Genomic DNA, 17,414 nt, shown 5'->3' on the forward strand with positions numbered 1-17,414 from the left:
ACGACAGGCCCCGGGCAGATGGGAGCAAGTCCACCTGCCCCCTGCCGCCCTCTAACCGCACCGCACCTGCCTTCCAGAGCCAACTGACCTGGAAGTGTCCCATGAACTTGGGGCACTGGCGGGGAGAGGGGCGCTGCCCTTGGCGAACCGGTTGATTTGTCCCCATCTTCCCCGCGGCATGGCCTGGAGGCAGCCTCTACTGTCCCAGGCACGTCCCCAGGTCAGCCCGCTCCCGGGAGGCGGGCCCGGTGTGGTCGCAGGCAGCAGAAGCAACCGCGGGTTTAGGGATCTGCCCATGCGAGTCTATGGATTTGCTTCAAACTCCCCTGCAGTCTGTCCTGGCCTCGGCCTCTGCTACCCCCGGGTCCGTGGGACTCAGTTTACAGATCAGCCTGCTCCTGGGAGGCGGGAGCTGTGCTGGCAGGGGATGGAGGCGGCGATGGCGGGACTGGGGCTGCCCTGTGTGAGCGCGGGGATTTGCTTCCCGCTGTCGCTACCGCTGTCCCTCCACTCACCGCACCGCGCCCTCCTCCCAAAAGCAGACTGACCTGTAACCTGGGTCCTGCAAACCTGGGGCTTTAGAGACAGCCCCCAGGACAGGCCGTGGGGTAGATGGGAGCAACTCGACAGCTCCCAGGAGCAGACCCCTCTCCCTGCTGCTGCCGCGAATACCGCTGGCCCCGCACCCTGGCGGCCCCGCACCCGCCTCCCGCAGGCAGGCCATGACCTGAGGGCTGGTGGGAAGTGCTCCAGGGCCGTCCGGCGCCCTCCCACCTCCCGGGGCTGCACCCGCTTACCCAAACCCGGGTACAAGGGGCAGCAAAGAAACGGGGTTCAGGGGCTACTAACTGGGGGAAGGCACCACGAACCATGGCGGCGACCTCGCACCCGCCTCAGGGTCATGACGGGACGCGCGGCCAGGACCTCTCCCCACGCCCCCCTCCCTGTGCGCCTCCCCAGCTGCGCAGCCCAGGCCTCACCCGGCTCCCCGACCTGCGCGCCCCCACCAGCGCCCCCTTACCTGCCCGGCGACGGCAGCGGAGGCGATGGCAAGCGGCGGCCCAGACCCCAAGCCGCGTTCCTCCTCGGGAGCAGGTCCAGGGGGGCCCAGCTCCCGTCCGGCTTCCACACGCGCCAGGCGGGGTCCGGCATCTGCGCGTCCGCGCCTCCTCCCGCCCGCAGCGCGGAAGCTCGGGGTGGGGCTCCCGCTGTCCGGTTCTCTGCCACCCGGGCCGGGCGGGGCCTGGCGGTAGGGCGGTAGAGCGCGCCCACCCCTCTGCCCGCCCCGCCGGGTCTCCATCCCCAGCGACCCCACCCGTCACCGACTAGGTCCTGGCACTCAAACAGAACCAGCACCGGCCCTGGGCCAGGCCACACACCCCAGCCCCACTCCCCTTGCTTGCCCCGTCACCCCCAGTCTCAGACTGCACCCCCACACGCCACCCTGCTAGTACTCACCTGTGGCCCTCACACCCCAAGCACACTCCTCATGCCTCACCGAAGGACCCCCCCCACATCCTGATGCGTTCCCCTTCACCCCTCAGCCTGTCCTCCTTCACCGCGGGATCCCCCTCACTCAGAGGGCACCCCTACCTGGAGCTGACACCCTCACCCCTTACCACGCGGGTGGGGAGAGGAAGTCCGGGCTCTGGTCACCATGGTGACTGCCACCAGCGGGGATCTGACCTAGTGAGGCACAGCACAGTCTGAGGCTACAGGGCGCAGCAGGCCAGGCAGGAAGCAGTTCCAATTCCAGCTCAGGCACTCTAACCTCCACGCCCTGCGCCTCATCTGAGCCTGGGGGTCAGGGTGGTCCCAGGCTGCCTGCCACTGGCCTGTGGGCCTTGGGTGTTTGATGGCCCGGATGGTGATCCGGACCCTGAGAGCGGAGACACAGGGACCTGTGGGGGTGTGAGGGTGCGGCTGAGCCCGGGGATGGACAGCAGGCAGTGGGCTGTGTGAGTCGGGCTATGTGCTTGGCCTGCGCTCAGCCCAGGTGGGTGCAGGGACTGCATTCATTCGCGCCGGGGCAGTGGGGAAAAGGACAGGAGGTTTGAAAGTGTCCTTGTTAGGAGCCCAAGGCTAGAGAGCCAAGCAGGCAGCTGTGCTGGCCAGGCCACCTTGGAACCCACCACAACGCTGGTCCCTTGCATTGGGGAGACTGTTGACGGGCCAATGAGAAGTCCCCTGTCCGCCTCTGCCCCCGACATATAGTTTACAAGCAATTGAAGGGACTTTGACAGGTCATTTTAATCACCGATAATGGTTACTTTCTCTGTGGGAGATCAGGTCCACAGTCATGGTGAACCTGGCAGGCCTCCTGCCCGAACCCCAGCCTGGGCAGAGGAGGACCCACCTGGAAACCACCTCTTACCTCTCACCAAAAGGCACTGTAGTAGGAAAAAACAAATCTGACTCCCTATTAAATCTGTTCCTTTTCCTTCTACCCTGTGCCCTGTTTTCTAGGCTTAGTCTCACTAGCCCTGCAGCTTTTGTAAAACAATGTTGCCTTTAGCCTGAAATATACAGCACAGCCTATTCTCAGGGCTCTGACCTTTAAGGATATGAACACTTTTGCACTCCTATACAGATAACAAGTTGCAGAATAGGGAATAACCTTTGTTTTGTTGGAGGATTTACAGGGGCACCATAACCTGACCCACAGGGACAGCTGCAAAGGATTCCAAAAACAAAGAATTCCTGCACCAAGAAGTTTGCATCAACCAACCACAGCCCCTCCCCTTTTTAGTAGAAAAGGAGCCTGAAGTCTGACTTGGGGAAGAGGGTTCTCCAGGACATTAGTCGACTGTGTTCTTGGTCTATAACTGTCCACGTGGGTCAAGTCATGGTGCCCCTGTACAACCTCTAACAAAACAAGTTATTTTCTATTCTGCAACTTGTTGTTTTTATATCAGTGCAAAAGTGTTAATGTGCTTAAAGATCAGAGCCTTGAGAACAGGCTCTCCTGTTTATGAGACAGACAAGACTAAGCCTAGGTAACAGGGCACAGGGTTAAAGCCACAGGAAGAGATCTAGTATGGAGTCAGATTTGTTCTTTTCTATTACGTATCATCTATTTTTATGGTTTAAGTTTGCAAGAATTAAGTTTAGCCTTTTCCCACTTTAAACTGTGCAGTTCAGGAGCATTAAGTGCACTCGCAATGCTGTGGGATCAGCACCCCTGTCTGGGTTCAGACTCCTTCCTTCCTCAGAGTAAAACCTTGTATCCGAAGCACACTCCACATCCTCCCTCCCCTAGCCTGTGACAAGCCCTCATCCCCTTGCTCTCTCTGTCTTTACCTATCCTGGAGGTTCCCTATCAATGACATCATATAAAAGGTGGCTTTTTGTGTCTGCCCACGTCTCTTAAGTTAGGACAGGTAAATCTTTTTGTTTTTACGTGAACTAGCATTTTGTATTTTGAAAGGAAGCTCCAGATGGATTAAAGATGAGATATACTAAATGAAGCCCTTTTAGTAACTGTGCATAATCTCGGGGTAGGCACTGTTGTTCTAAGTGTGAAACCAGAACCAAAGGAAGATGCTTAACTCTTCCTGTGGCAAAATAAAACCAAACAAAACCAAAAAACAAAGACCAGAAAAGACAGCTCAAAAGACAAACCACAACCTGAAAAAGCATTCCTCTTGACGCAAGGTCAGAGAAAGGTGTCACACCCATGTGGTCTAAACACCTCTCGAAACCCAGTGTTCTGAAAAGACACAGAACACACACAGGCAGTTCCAACAAGAAGCAGTGCAGGTGGCCAGTGTGTGTTAGAGGTGCTTGGCCTCTCGGGTGAGGACACAGGCAGACAGACACACTGTGGGTCTTTAGCCTGGTGACAACCAGCCCTGGTGACAACGTGAAGAGGCAGAGGCCCCAGCAGATCCCCTGGAGGGAAGAGTGAAAATACACTCCTCTCTGGGGGAACAGTGAGCAGGACACTTCAAAGGGCCACAGGTGCATCCCTTCCCCAGCAGTGCTGGTCCTTAGAGCTGATCCCACCAAAGTGCTTGCACAGCTTTCAAAGATGTGTTTTCTTCAGTAACATGAATTCAAAATAATATGTCATCAAGGCATTTTCAGAAGTACCTGCCCTGGGCCCTAAAAATACACACATAAAAATACATACATATACACATAATCGTATGCACATACGCATACAGGAAAGAGACAGGCTGAAACACAGAGGCAGAGGGAGAGAGAGAGACAAAGAGAGAGGCACTGAGAGACAGAGAGAGAAGGAACACTGGAGCTGGGAATGAGTGGAACTGACGCACATTGTCTCAAGTCAGTCTACATGTCAGAACCCGGTCCCAGTGTCCATCCACCCTGCAGGGGAGAGTGTGGGAATCACACAAGGACGTGTGACCAGAGGGCAAAAAAGCAGGGAGCCACTGTGGGGCAGCGCACCCGAGGCCGAGATGGGGCACTGGGCCTGAATCTGACACGACAGAATGACCTTGGAGGTCGCATGCCGGAACGGACGATGTCAGAGTTGTGTTTAATTTCAACCTGCCGAGCTGGGAAGCTGGGAAGCAGGCGGCAAGGAGGGTGACTCTCCCCAGAGCCCAGGGCAGACCCCGGCCTGTGTGGGGTATGCCCTGCTCCCCACCAGCCCTCTGTGGGGCCCTTCCTTTGCTAAGTCTGTGCATGAGCTCCCTGTGATGCCAGCCCGCAGAGGTGACAGGTGCAGTAGGTGTTAGTGGTTCTAGAGACAGGATGGCTTTCCTAGGAAGCAGGGTCCAGAATGATCCCCACTGGGCCGATGGGGGATTGGGGAGACCCTGAGAGGCAGGTGGCTTGTCCAGGGTGACAGCACTGCTGGTGGGGGAGCCAGGTCTGAACCCAGCTGTGTCCTCAGAGCTGTGGCCCTGGCTGCATCCAGGCCTCCCCAGGGCTATAGGAGGGGCCGAGTTGGTGTCACTGTGTGGACATGGCATGGGGTGGGAAGTGAGCCATCGGCAGCCCAGAGAGGCCCTTGGGGAGCTTTGTGTAAGGAGGAAGCTTGGGGAAGGGGACACCAGGAAGTGACCTCACTTCCCTGGCAACAGAGCCCAACAGAACTTGGAACCCAGGTCACCAGGCACCTGCTCTGTAGAGAAGAACCCTTCTCAACTGACTTGGCTGGTGAACTCAGCTCAGCTCAGACATGTTTTGTTGTGTCCCAAGATCCCGAGGTCGCGGCCCACGGAAATCCCGCAGCAACGGCCTTTGCCAACAGTGCCGACAGTGGGTCGGGTCTCACCCCAGGCGCCTCTGGCCTTTTGGCCAGACAGACCGAAAGGTAACACAGGGAGGCCCAGGGCAGGCCCGCACAGATCCCACCCGGGTGACCAAACGGCCCCTTCCTGACTGGTGGAGGGGGGGCAGTCATGTTGGGGGGGGGTCCTGCCTCAAGCAAGAGCAGGCTGAGGAAGGGTCAGAGGCCTGGGGGGCTGATCACGTTCACAACCTCGGTCCAAGCAGGCTGGCTGGGATGTGGAGAACCGGGGCAGGGCCCTGCTGCCCGAGGTGGCGCCCATGCCCTCTGGGTGTGTCTTTTGCCTCCCGGGTGGCTGAGATGACCAAGGTGCCAGTCTGATCTGGCAGCAGAGGGTCGAGTGGGGCAGAAGCAGGAGTGGTCCTGGCCGGGCAGGGCTCTGAGACCTCAGGGCTGGGCCGGCTGCCGGTCACTGTCATTGCAGAGCCAGACACCGCAGGATCCGGGGAACCAGGACACTCATGCCACCTCCCCAAGTGAGGGGCTGGTGTGCCACACTGTGGAAAGCCAGCACAGGCTCCAGAAGAGTCTGGGTAAGAAGGGCTCCCCACCACCACGGCCTACTGCCCAGACACCACCCAGGTCTCTCCCCAGGATTTTGCCCAGGGCTGAGGGGCAGCTCAGCACCCCCGGCTCTGACCTGGAGCACCATGCCCACCTCCCAGGGATTCAGGAAGAGGACCAGGAGCCCCCCGAAGCAGAGCCCAAAGGTGAGAAGGGCGGGGCTGGTGGGGGTGTGTAGGTGAGGGAGGGCGGAGAGCTGGGCCACACAGGGAGGCGTCCCCAAAGGCTGCTGTTGGGACCAGAGCAAAGACTGGCCTCAAACCACCTGTCTGGAAGAATTCAGTCACAGAACACATCCTATGGGCACTTGCTCGGTGGGAGCTGTCTGCAAAGCTCTGGGAAGGTTTCTGTCCTTGAAAAGGCACATAGAAAGGGAGGCATGTGGGTATCATTTTCCTTTCTCAAACCTGAGCACAACCACTAGAATTAAAGCTCTCTCCACGTCCAACAGTTACAGGCCCAGAGCAGGCAGAGGCAGGGGAAGACAGCACAGAACAAAAACAGGACCACCAGGATCCAGCAGGAGACCACAAGCTCCCTCCTGCTGCTCCTGCTGAGCCTGAAGATCCTGCAGCTCCTGCTGATCTAGTCGCTCCTGAAGGGCTTGCCGCTTCTGAAGAGCCTGCTGATCTTTCCGCTCTTGAAGAGCCTGCTGCTCTTGCTGATGTAGCCACTCCTGAAGAGCCTGCTGCTCCTGCTGATCTTGCCACTCCTGAAGAGCCTGCCGCTCCTGAAGAGCCTGCTGGTCCTGCTGATCTAGCCGCTCCTGAAGAGCCTGCTGGTCCTGCTGATCTTGCCACTCTTGAAGAGCCTGCTGCTCCTGAACATCCTGCCGCTCCTGAACAGCTTGCTGCTCATGAAGAGCCTGCCACTCCTGAAGAGCCTGCCGCTCCTGAAGAGCCTGCTGCTCCTGAAGTGCCTGCCGCTCCTGAAGAGCCTGCTGGTCCTGCTGATCTAGCCGCTCCTGAAGAGCCTGCTGGTCCTGCTGATCTTGCCACTCTTGAAGAGCCTGCTGCTCCTGAACATCCTGCCGCTCCTGAACAGCTTGCTGCTCATGAAGAGCCTGCCACTCCTGAAGAGCCTGCCGCTCCTGAAGAGCCTGCTGCTCCTGAAGTGCCTGCCGCTCCTGAAGAGCCTGCTGGTCCTGCTGATCTAGCCGCTCCTGAAGAGCCTGCCGCTCCTGAACAGCCTGCCACTCCTGAAGAGCCTGCTGGTCCTCCTGATCTAGCCGCTTCTGAAGAGCCTGCTGGTCCTCCTGATCTAGCCGATCCTGAAGAGCCTGCCGCTCTTGCTGATCTAGCCACTCCTGAACAGCCTGCCGCTCCTGAAGAGCCTGCTGGTCCTGCTGATCTTGCCACTCCTGATGAGCCTGCCGCTCCTGAACAGCCCGCTACTCCTGCTGAATTAGCCGCTCCTGATGAGCCTGCTGCTCCTGAACAGCCTGCCGCTCCCGCTGATCTAGCCGCTCCTGAAGAGCCGGCCGCTCCTGAAGAGCCTGCTGATTTTGCCACTCCTGAGAAGCCTGCTGCACCTGCTGATCTAGCTGATCCTGAAGAGCCTGCCACTCCAGATGATCTTGCCGCTCCTGAAGAGCCTGCCGCTCCTGCACCTGCACCTGCACCTGCACCTGCACCGCTGGGCATTGGAGAAGCAGTTCTGGCATCATCACCCCCTAGGGCTGAACCCCCTCTGCCCCCTCCTACACCTTCTCCAAAATACCACCATGAATCCCCTCCCCCACCTGAAGTTGACTTCACTACCCCTGAAGTTCTTTTTGTTTTGTTTTTCTTTACTTTACTTTGTTTGTTTCACCCCATGGTTGGCATCCTTTATTTTTCCGCTTCCTATTTCCTTTAATAAATTACAGATTTTTTCCCTTTTAAATTGTGCAACTCAGGAAAATTAAGTGCATTCACATGCTGTGCGACCATCACTACCATGTAGTTTTACGCTATTTCTTTCCTCATAATAATACCCTGGATCCAAAGTGCACACTCCCTTCCTTCCCCAGCCCCTGACAACCCCGAGTCCTCTTCCTGTCTAGGGGTCTTTACCTCTCATGGGTGTTCCCCATGAGTGAAACCATAGGAAGGGTGGCGTTTTGTGCCTGCCCACATGGTTTAAGTGGGGGCTGGTGAATTCTTTTGTTTTCACTTAAAATAGCATTTTCCACTTTTCACTTTACCTCCCCCCAGGAACTTCCTAAGAACATACCCCAAACAGGCTTGCACACGCGTCTCTGTCTTAGGATCTGCTTCTGGGGGAGCTCAGCCTGAGACAATCCCCACAGAGCTGATCACAGCACTCACGTGTTAACGCTGGCTTTTTGACTTCTCTATATATTACCTCATCGATGAAGTCACAAGTGATTTTAGGGAAGGAACTACACTTACTGCATCATAGTTTTCCTCACCAACTCCTGACCAGCACAGTTTTATGTAGGAGGAGGTGTGAGTCAACTTTCAGTTCCAACGTTTTATGTTGCAAGTTTTCACTTCTAACAGCTGGAGTTTAGGAAACGGGACACTCATGAGTTTACTGAAATGCATGTAAAGTATGTAAATATCATGCATATAAGGTATGTCACTGGAGCCCAAGCTCTGGTTTGGCTGACATCATTTTTGTACATATCCACCAAAGGGGGCGTCAGCTGGGAGAAGGCAGCCTACGCTGTCGGGAGTCAATGACTGAACATAAGGTGCAGGCTTATCCTTTTGAAGTGGAAGCTTGAAGGGTCTCTGGCTGTTACTTATAGCAGTTCACAATGTCACTGAGTCAGAGGGACCTTGGGACCATCTGGTGTCTGACCTTCTTCTATCCAGTTGGTAACTTGCAAAGAGGTCAATATAGTCTTAACATTTCAAGTAAGAATGTGAAAACACCTTGCTAAACCAAGTGAAGAATTGCCATCTCACCTGTAACACTCTGGGCCGTGTTCTCTCGCTGAAACCATCATGCCTGATGCAGAACCCATGGAGGTGGCAGAGTTCCACAACCCAGGGCTGCGGGTTTTATTGTATTTAGCTTTGTTTTCAGGACTATGGGCACCTGGTGCCACGCCTGGCACAGACGGATTCTCCAACAGCAACAGCAAAAGCAATGGCCCATGGTGCTCTGCATCTGGTACCACCAGCCAGGACCTGCTAAGGCCCCTCTTAGAGAAAATCAGCCACAAGGGGAACTCAGAGACCTGGGGTATCAGAGCGGCTGCCCGGGCTAGGCTTGCAGATGGCCTTTCCTGAAGGGTCCTTCTGCTCAGGGTCTCATGTTGGCTGGTACAGTCCTCCCTTCTTGTCCCTTTTATACACCAGCCTCTGAGTCCTGCCTTAAATGGCGAGCCAAAGAAAAATGTGGAAATGCCAGGAAAGTAAGTTTATAAATTTGTACATTAACATTTGCAATATTTTGTAACTTAAGGGACCAGATCTATTATCAAGTATATTTCTTTTTGAAACTTGAAGCCATCTACAGTAACATTAACATATTCATGTGTTAGAGAAACAGGTTACATATTGGAATTGAAATCAATCACTTAAGAGGAACAAAGAAAGAAACCAGAATAGTAATAAACACATTTCTTACATTAAACAGACTCTAGCATCAAAGTTAGTAAGAAAAGGCTAACACTTGTTAGAAACATCACTGTAACACAGAAGTAACGTCACCTGTGGCGCTAGTATTAGGGAACAGCAGGTACTTTATAACTTGGGGATTTCCTAAGCAGGGCTCAAAAAGTAAACTTAAGGGGAAGAACGGTGGACTTGACTGCAGCAAAATGAGAGATTTCTGTAACGGAGCTGGCAGTCTGCGAGAAGTACCGGTAGCCTCTCAAGTCAAAAGGGATAAATACCTAGAACGAATAATGAACTCCTGCAAATCAGGAAAAAGAAAAAGACAGCCCAATAGGACAAATAAAACACAAAAAACAAACAAGTAAAAAAACCAAAGCAACAAAACCCCCCAAAACAAAACCAGAACAGGCAACCCACAGAGCAAAACCTGTGGCCTGGGACCAAAAAGCAGATAAAAGGCATCCGATGCCCCATCTCACAATCAATCAAAACTGATAATAAAAATACCACCAAGATGTCACTTAACATCTACCAGAATGACAAACCTAAGAAGTCAGATAACACCAATTTACCTCATGCTCAGGAGGAAGCTGAGACCTGGGGACGTGTCCACACACCCTGCCACCCACACTCACTCCCAGGGCCATACTCAGCTGTACCCTCCATGTCTCACAGAGACCTGTAAGAGGACCTGAAAGTCACATTTGCCAGGAAAAGCAAGGGTTTCACGGCATCTTGTGGATGCTACAAACACGATGCTGCATAGTTTCCACAAATCTCAGGACCCAAATGCACATCTGGATGGTGGGCTGGGAAGACCTCGATTAAATGCCAAGAAAACCAAGAGTGATGTGGGGTCGGGGTGGAGGGATTGGAGACACACCAGAGTAGGCAGGGATGATGCAAGTTAAGACCCTAAAGTGCTGGTGCTCAAATCAAACAGAGGAAAGGGGTAAAAACACCTAACCTGGAGCCTTCCTTTGTTCTGAAAGTCACCCAAACCATTTCTGACTTATTTGGGAACGCACACAGATCTCAAGTGTATAATAAGCCTGAGTGATTTGAGATTCACAGGGCAAGTACTAAGGAAAACAGTCTGAAGTTATTTCTCTTTACAAGCAAGTGGGCGGGTGCTAGTGAGCTGAAGCCAGCAGCCGCTCCACGTGACACATCACGCTGGGTACAGATCATGGGCCGCCGAGCGTGGCTGTGAACTGAGCGGCCTTGCACACAGGCTGCTCTGATGATCACTCACCTGCAAGGAAGACTGAGTAGCCCTTCTCTGCTGGGGAAGCGGCTGCAGTGCTTCCGAACATACAGGCATCCTCTAACAACTCGATCTTCTTACTGAACTGCACTTCCAAAACGGGGATAACCTCTGGCATCTTGGCAGATATCAGACGATAAGCTATGTCTGGCTTCCCAATGAACCGTTGGCGGATGCTGACTTCATAAGGTGTGTGAACCTTGATGTCATCTACATGTTCTCTTTCAAACCTGTGCATGAGCAAGGAGTCTGAGTCGTGGATTTCCAACCCAGAAACAAGGACGGTGAACTTTCCTGGTTTAACCCGAGATTCTGTTCTTTGGGAAATAACAGCAGGAATTCTGATCACTATCCCTTCTTTTCCAAAAGCTTTGGAACTAGCCACGGAGGCGCCCGCGCTGGGTTTTGTTTCTGATGGCACCTTCCAAAGCCTGGAGCTAAAGGGCCACCAAGAAGGAGATTCCAGCTCTGTCAGCAACCTAAAAAAGCAAACGAAACATAGAAACTAGTCAATCAGTTGTTATTTATTTTTTTGAAAATTGCTTTGACTTTTATAAAGAATGTTACCATTTTCTAGTTTTCTTTTTCACAAACACTCTTTTCCACCTCAGAAAGAGCAGAAATTATCATCCCTGTGCTTTAGAGAAGAAAACTAAGGCCAAGAGCAGTGGGATCTTTTGCCTGTAGATACACAGCTAATCCAAACTGCAGACACACAACTGAAACACACAGCTTCTGACTACAATGTTGCTCTTTTCTCTGGCCAAAATAAATCTTGGTCTTAGTCTCTACAGAACTGTCTAATAGCACTTTCTGCAGTAATTTGTATTGCCTAATACAGTAATGGGGACATGTGGCTGCTGAGCACCTGAAATGCAGCTGCTGCAATGATGGACTGAGTTTCAAACTTAATTTTAATGTGGCTAGTGGCTACCATATTGGACAGCACAACTCTAACCCCTAATAGCATCAAGAAATACTATCTAAAAAGCCAATGAAAGAGGAAAAAGTAGAAGCAGGAAAGGAAAAGCAAAGGAGTAAAGATCAAAGGGAATAAACAGAAAACAAGAAACAACAAGGTGGAATTGTCTCAACCATATTAGTCAAACTAAATGTAAGTGGTCTAAATTCTCTAATTAAAAGGCAGATTGTGAGTCTGGGTAAAGAAGCAAGACACAGCTATATCCTGTTTACAAGAAACAATGTGAAATACAAAGACACAGATACACTGAAAGGAAGGGAATTGGAGAAAAGATATGTGAAAAGTAAACATTAAGACATGGGGCGTTACTGGGGACAAAGAGGGACAATGCTTAATAATAACAGGGTCAATCTAAAAGAAAATTTACTGATAGTAAATACGTATGTATCCAATAACAGAACTCCAAAATTCATTAGCAAAAACCGGCAAAACTAAAAAAAACAGATAATCATCATTGTAGATTTTAACAAATTTCTCTCCATGATTCATACATCAGAAGATAAAATTACAACGAATATAGAAATTTTAAACAACCCTATTTAACCAACTCAACCTGACTGATATTTACAGAAAACATCATCCAAATGGTGAATGTACACTCTTTTTAAGTGTATTCAGAACACAAACAATAACAACAAAGAGTATTAAAGAGTGGACAAGATGGCAGAGTAGTGAGACCCTGAGCACACCTCCTCCCACGGGCACACCAAAATCACAACTATTTACAGAGCAACTATCCTGCTGAGAAGGAACTGAAGACTAGCAGAGGCGATTTTCCACAACTAAAGATATTAAGAAGGAACTACAATGAGATGGGTAGGAGGAGCAGAGGTGCAGTATATTTTATGGCCCAAATCTCCAGGTAGGCAACTTACAAACGGGAGGATGATCACAATTGCAAAAGTTCTTCCCAAGGAGTGAGGGGCCCAGACCCCACACCAGGATCCCAAGCCCAGGGGTACTACACTGGAAGGTGAGCCCCTATAATGTCTGACATTGAAGGCCAGTGGAATTTGTGAAACAGAGAACTGGAGGGCTGTAGCAAGCAGAAAGTCTGCCCTTAAACAACACAAGCAAAATCTCAGATGCTCCCAGACCCAGCACAGAGGGAGTAATTTGAAAGGAGCCTAGGTCAGACCCACTTTTTGAACTTGGATAAGCCTGACACAGAGGTGGGAGGCCAGCAGAACTCCCCCTGGGGACACAGGTACGGGTGGAAGCCATTGATGGGAGCCTGTTCTCCCACCCTGGAGGGCACTGGTGCTGGCAAGGGCCGTTCTGGAGTCAAGACTATCTGCACCGGGACCAGGCCCTGTCCACCAGCAGGCTGGCAGAAGTCCCTGGGCACCCTGTATGGAGCAGCCAGTCCCATGGGGAAACAACTCTGCCTGCCACCCGCAGACCCATGGCCCTGTAGCCAGCCACACAAGGACCTGGCACTGCTCACCAATAGACTGGGGCCAGCCCTGGGACCCCAGGTCCTACAGCCAGCCACACTGGGACTGGCCCTGCCCACAGGCAGGCCGACATCAGCCCCAGGAGTTCCAAGGCCCTTGCTCCACACACTAGCAAGCCAGCACCAGCCCTGGGACTTGCCGGCACCTACAGCCAACAGTCCCAGGACCCCCCAGGCCCAAAGCCAACTGCACAGTGAGTGGGTTACCCACCAGCAGGCTGAGACAAGCCCTAGGAACCCCTGGGGCCACTCAGTCAGCAGCTCTAGGACCCAGACTTGCCCATGAGTGGCCAGCAGGCTCTGCATAAGGAAAGGCTTGGCAGCAGCTAACTGGACAAAGACCAGCCCTTCCTGCCTGCACACCCACAGCAGCTGGCCCGGCCATGACACAAGAACCCGCTCACATGATGAGGGGGGCACCCCTAGATTATGTAACTCAGGTGACCAGAGCGGGGTGTGCTGCTGGGCCCCAATGTCTCCCACACAAACCTAGTTCTACAAGATCAGAAAACATAACCGATCTACTTAATTCATAGAAATAAACACAGAGAATTAGGCAAAAGGAGGCAAGAGAGGAATATATTCCAAACGAAGGGAAAGATAAAATTCCAGGAAAAGAACTCAGTGAAGTGGACATAAGCAATCTCCTAAAGAGTTCAAGGTAATGATCACAAAGAAGTTCAGCAAACTCAGGGAAAGAATGAATGATCATAGCAAGGAGTTTAAAAAGATTTAGAAAATATAAAGAAGAACCAAACAGAGATGAAGAATTCAGTAAGTGAAATTTGAAAATATACTAGGAGGAACCAACAGTAGAACAGATGATACAGAGGAACAGATCAGAGATCTGGAAGACAGAGTAGCTGAAGTCACCCAAGCTGAACAGAAAAAAAAAGAAATTTTAAAAAAGCAAGGGCAGTTTAAGATACCTCTAGTCTTATACCACAACACTGTGAGACTAGAAATCAAGTATAAGAAAAAAAAAACTGCAAAAAACACAAGCACATAGAGACCAAACAGAACGCTACTGAAAACCAATGGGTTACAGGAGAAATTAAAGAAGAAATTAAAAAATGCTTGGAGACAAAAGGAAACAAAAACACAACAACCCAAAATCTATAGGATGCAGCAAAAGCAGTGCTAGGAGGGAAATTTATAGAGATACAGGCCACTTCAGGAAACAAGAAAAAGCTCAAGAGAATAACCTAACTTTACACTTGAAGGAAGGAGAAAATGAAGAACAAACAAAACCCAAAGTTAGAAGGAAAGAAGTCATAAAGATCAGAGTGGAAATTAATGAAACAGAGACAACAACAAAAAAACACACAATAGAAAAGGTCAATGAAACTAAGAGCTGGTTCTTTGAAAAGATAAAATTGATAAACCTTTAGCCAGACTCATCAAGAAAAAAAGGAGAGGACCCAAATAGATAAAAACAGAAATGAAAAAGGGGAGGTTACAATTGAGACCACAGAAATGCACAGAATCATGGGAGATTACTACAAAAAATCATATGCCAATAAGATGGACAATCCAGAAGAAATGGATAAATTCCTAGAAACATACACTCTTCCAAGACTGAGTCAGGAAGAAATACAAAATATAACCAGATCAATTACCACTAATGAAACTGAATCATTAAAAATAAACAAACAAAAACCAAAAAAAACTCCCAACAAACAAAAGTCCAGGACCAGACGGCTTCAGAGGTAAATTCTACAGAACATTTAAAGAAGAGTTAAGGCCCATCCTTCTCAAAGTATTCAAAACGTTAAAAAGGAAAGAATGCTTCCCACCTCATTCTACAAGCCCAGCATCACTTGATACAAACCAAACAGATGCTTCAAAACAAGAAAACTACAGGCCAGTATCACTGAGGAACAGAGATGTAAAAATCCTCCACAAGATACATTCAGAGCAAACTTAACAACACACTGAAAGGACCAAACTCTGTAATCAGCTGGGATTTACCCAGGGATGCAAGATGGCTTGATATCCACAAACCAGTCACTGTGCTGCACCACATTAACAAATCAAAGACCAAAACTTGTACGAGCATCTCAACAGATGCAGAAAAAGCTTTTGACAAAATCCATCATCTATTTACGATAAAAACACTCAACAAAGTGGGTATCGAGGGAACATACCTTAACGTAATAAAGACCACGTAAGACAAACCTACAGCCAACATCGCACTCGGCAGTGAAAAGCTGAGTGCATCTCCTCTAGGATCGGGAACAAGACAAGGATGCCTGCTCTTACTTCTCTTCTTTGAAGAAGTGCATTCTTTTTCTGTTTATCATATCTGGGATTGAGTCCTGAAGAAGCCAGAATCCCAGATAAGCAGACAAAAATAAATACATAAAAGAAAGCCTGCTCTCTCTACCCTATAGACAAGGGGAAACCTGCTGAGAGAGAACTTTCAGTCAATAACAGCTCTACTCCAGCCAAACTCCCCCCAGAGAAGTGCAACTCACTACTGCCTTCATCAGCAAACACCACAGAGGAGCCTCAACATGGACACTCACCAAGCTGCTCTCAGGCTATGTCCTTCCCCCTAACTGGGGCAGAGTCAGAGAAGGCCATGTGAATGGCCTAGATGCCCACCCACATCTAGCTGTGCTGAGGGGAACGTCTCTCAACTAGCGTGGTGTCAGAGGAGGCCATGCGAGGGGCCAGCAGTATAAGGGAAATCTTACAAGACAGTAGAGGCCAAGAGGGGATGGTGACAAGACAGTTCTCATCCTCCCAGTTAGGGCAGTGTTGGCAGAGGCAGATGGGGAAGCCTGAAATTCCACCCCTAGTCAGTAGTAGCAAATATCTTTCCCAACTCAAGGCATAAATGAGGGCCAGGTGGACAATCTGGATTCTCATTCCCACGTGACAGGAAAAACAATTAGCTTCTAATTCCCAAGAGCACTATGTCAGGGGAAGACCTGCTAAAATAAAAGATAATGTCCAGAGTTTCCTTTAAGATAATACCCCAAATGTCCAGGATACAATGAAAATTCACCACCAGACCAAGAACCAGAAAAATTTGAACATGAGTAAAAAAAGACAAGCAACAGATGCCAAAACCAGGAAGAAATTGATAGAATACCTTGACGAGGATTCTAAAGGGGCCATCATAAAGATACCTCGACAATTATGAACATGCTGGAAACAAATGGAAAGACAGGAAGTCACAGGAAAGAAACAGAAGACACAAAAGTAGTACCACACGGGACTTAAAGCACTGAGAAATACAGTAATATTAAAAAAAGAAAAAGTCTGGACAAGATAAACTGCATGCAGCATAGCTTGACAGATAAAAGAATCAGTGAAATTAAAGATCAAAGGATAGAAATTATCCAAATTGAACAACAGAGAGAAAATTTAAAAAAAAAGAGTTTAGTGTCTGAGTGATTAAAATGAAAGATCTAACATTTATATCATCAGCATTCCAGGAGGAGATGAAAAGAATATGGAACTGAAAAAGTGTTCAAAGAAATAATGGCTGGTGATTTCCCAAATCAGGCAAAAATGCATAAACCCTTAGATTAAAAAAAAAAAAAAAGAATAGACCCACACAGGATAAAACCAAAGAAATTAACGTAAAGATACATTAGACAAAGGAAAAACCCTGACAGCAGCAAGAGAGACAGGAAACCTTATTTACGTAAGAAAAATAATTCAAATGACAGTGGATATTTCATCAGAAACCATGCAGGCAGAAGGAAGGTATATAATGTTTTTCCAGTGCTGCAAGAAAAGAGCTGTCCATTCAAAATGCTTTATCCAGTAAAACTATCCTCCAGGAATGAAGAGGAAATCAAGCTATCCTCAGAGGAAAGGAAACTACAGAGAATTTGCTGCCAGCAGGTCTGCCTTTAAAAAATGCCTCAAAAAAGGGACTGATGAGGACAGGAATCCCAGAATATCAGGAAGGAGAGTAGAAAAACGGAAAAGTAAATACAGGGAAATAAAATAGACTTGCCCTCTTTTCTTGGACTTGCTAAAATATGTATGATGCTTGAAATAAAAAAGTACAACCTTGATGTGTTCTCAAAGAATGTATGAAGTTAAGATGACTGTGTTATCTTAATATAATTTATATAAATCAGGTGAAGAGACACAAAGATAGGTAGAGCTTTTATACTCAACTCAAACTGGTAAAACGTTAACAACAGTAAAAAGTGACAAATTATGTTTATATAATGTAATACCTAAAGTGACCAATGAAGAAACCATGTATTTTTAAAATTTTTTATTGAAGTAGTCAGTTACAATGTGTCATTTTCTGGTGCACAGCACAGTGTCCTAGTCATGCA

General features: G+C 49.6%; 2 protein-coding genes across 2 annotated transcripts in view; one reads left to right on the forward strand and one right to left on the reverse strand.

The window, feature by feature from the left end:
- Window positions 1-1,458: 1,458 nt before the first annotated feature.
- Window positions 1,459-17,414, reverse strand: part of LOC140690855 (synaptosomal-associated protein 47-like) — a 38,569-nt gene continuing 22,613 nt past the window's right edge. The window contains exons 3-4 of the mRNA XM_072952955.1: window positions 10,655-11,145; window positions 1,459-1,686 (exon numbers count right to left, since the gene is read on the reverse strand). Coding sequence (XP_072809056.1) covers window positions 1,616-1,686; window positions 10,655-11,145 — 562 coding nt within the window. The 3' untranslated portion in view covers window positions 1,459-1,615. The remainder of the gene's footprint in view (window positions 1,687-10,654; window positions 11,146-17,414) is intronic.
- LOC140690846 (uncharacterized) lies at window positions 3,474-7,711 on the forward strand. Its single transcript, XM_072952919.1, has 3 exons — window positions 3,474-5,287; window positions 5,688-5,973; window positions 6,279-7,711. The coding sequence occupies exons 1-3, from the start codon at window positions 5,153-5,155 to the stop codon at window positions 7,682-7,684; spliced, it is 1,827 nt and encodes a 608-aa protein (XP_072809020.1). The 5' UTR covers window positions 3,474-5,152; the 3' UTR covers window positions 7,685-7,711.

The sequence above is a fragment of the Vicugna pacos genome, chromosome 3 (genome assembly GCF_048564905.1).
Source record: "Vicugna pacos chromosome 3, VicPac4, whole genome shotgun sequence".
Taxonomy (NCBI): Eukaryota; Metazoa; Chordata; class Mammalia; order Artiodactyla; family Camelidae; genus Vicugna; species Vicugna pacos.

Excerpts from the sequence above, each read along its gene's own strand:
- LOC140690846 (XM_072952919.1), top strand. The coding sequence starts at position 5,153 with ATGTTTTGTTGTGTCCCAAGATCCCGAGGTCGCGGCCCACGGAAATCC. Across the intron at positions 5,288-5,687 it reads TTGGCCAGACAGACCGAAAG|AGCCAGACACCGCAGGATCC; the intron begins GTAACACAGGGA and ends CTGTCATTGCAG. Across the intron at positions 5,974-6,278 it reads CCCCGAAGCAGAGCCCAAAG|TTACAGGCCCAGAGCAGGCA; the intron begins GTGAGAAGGGCG and ends CACGTCCAACAG.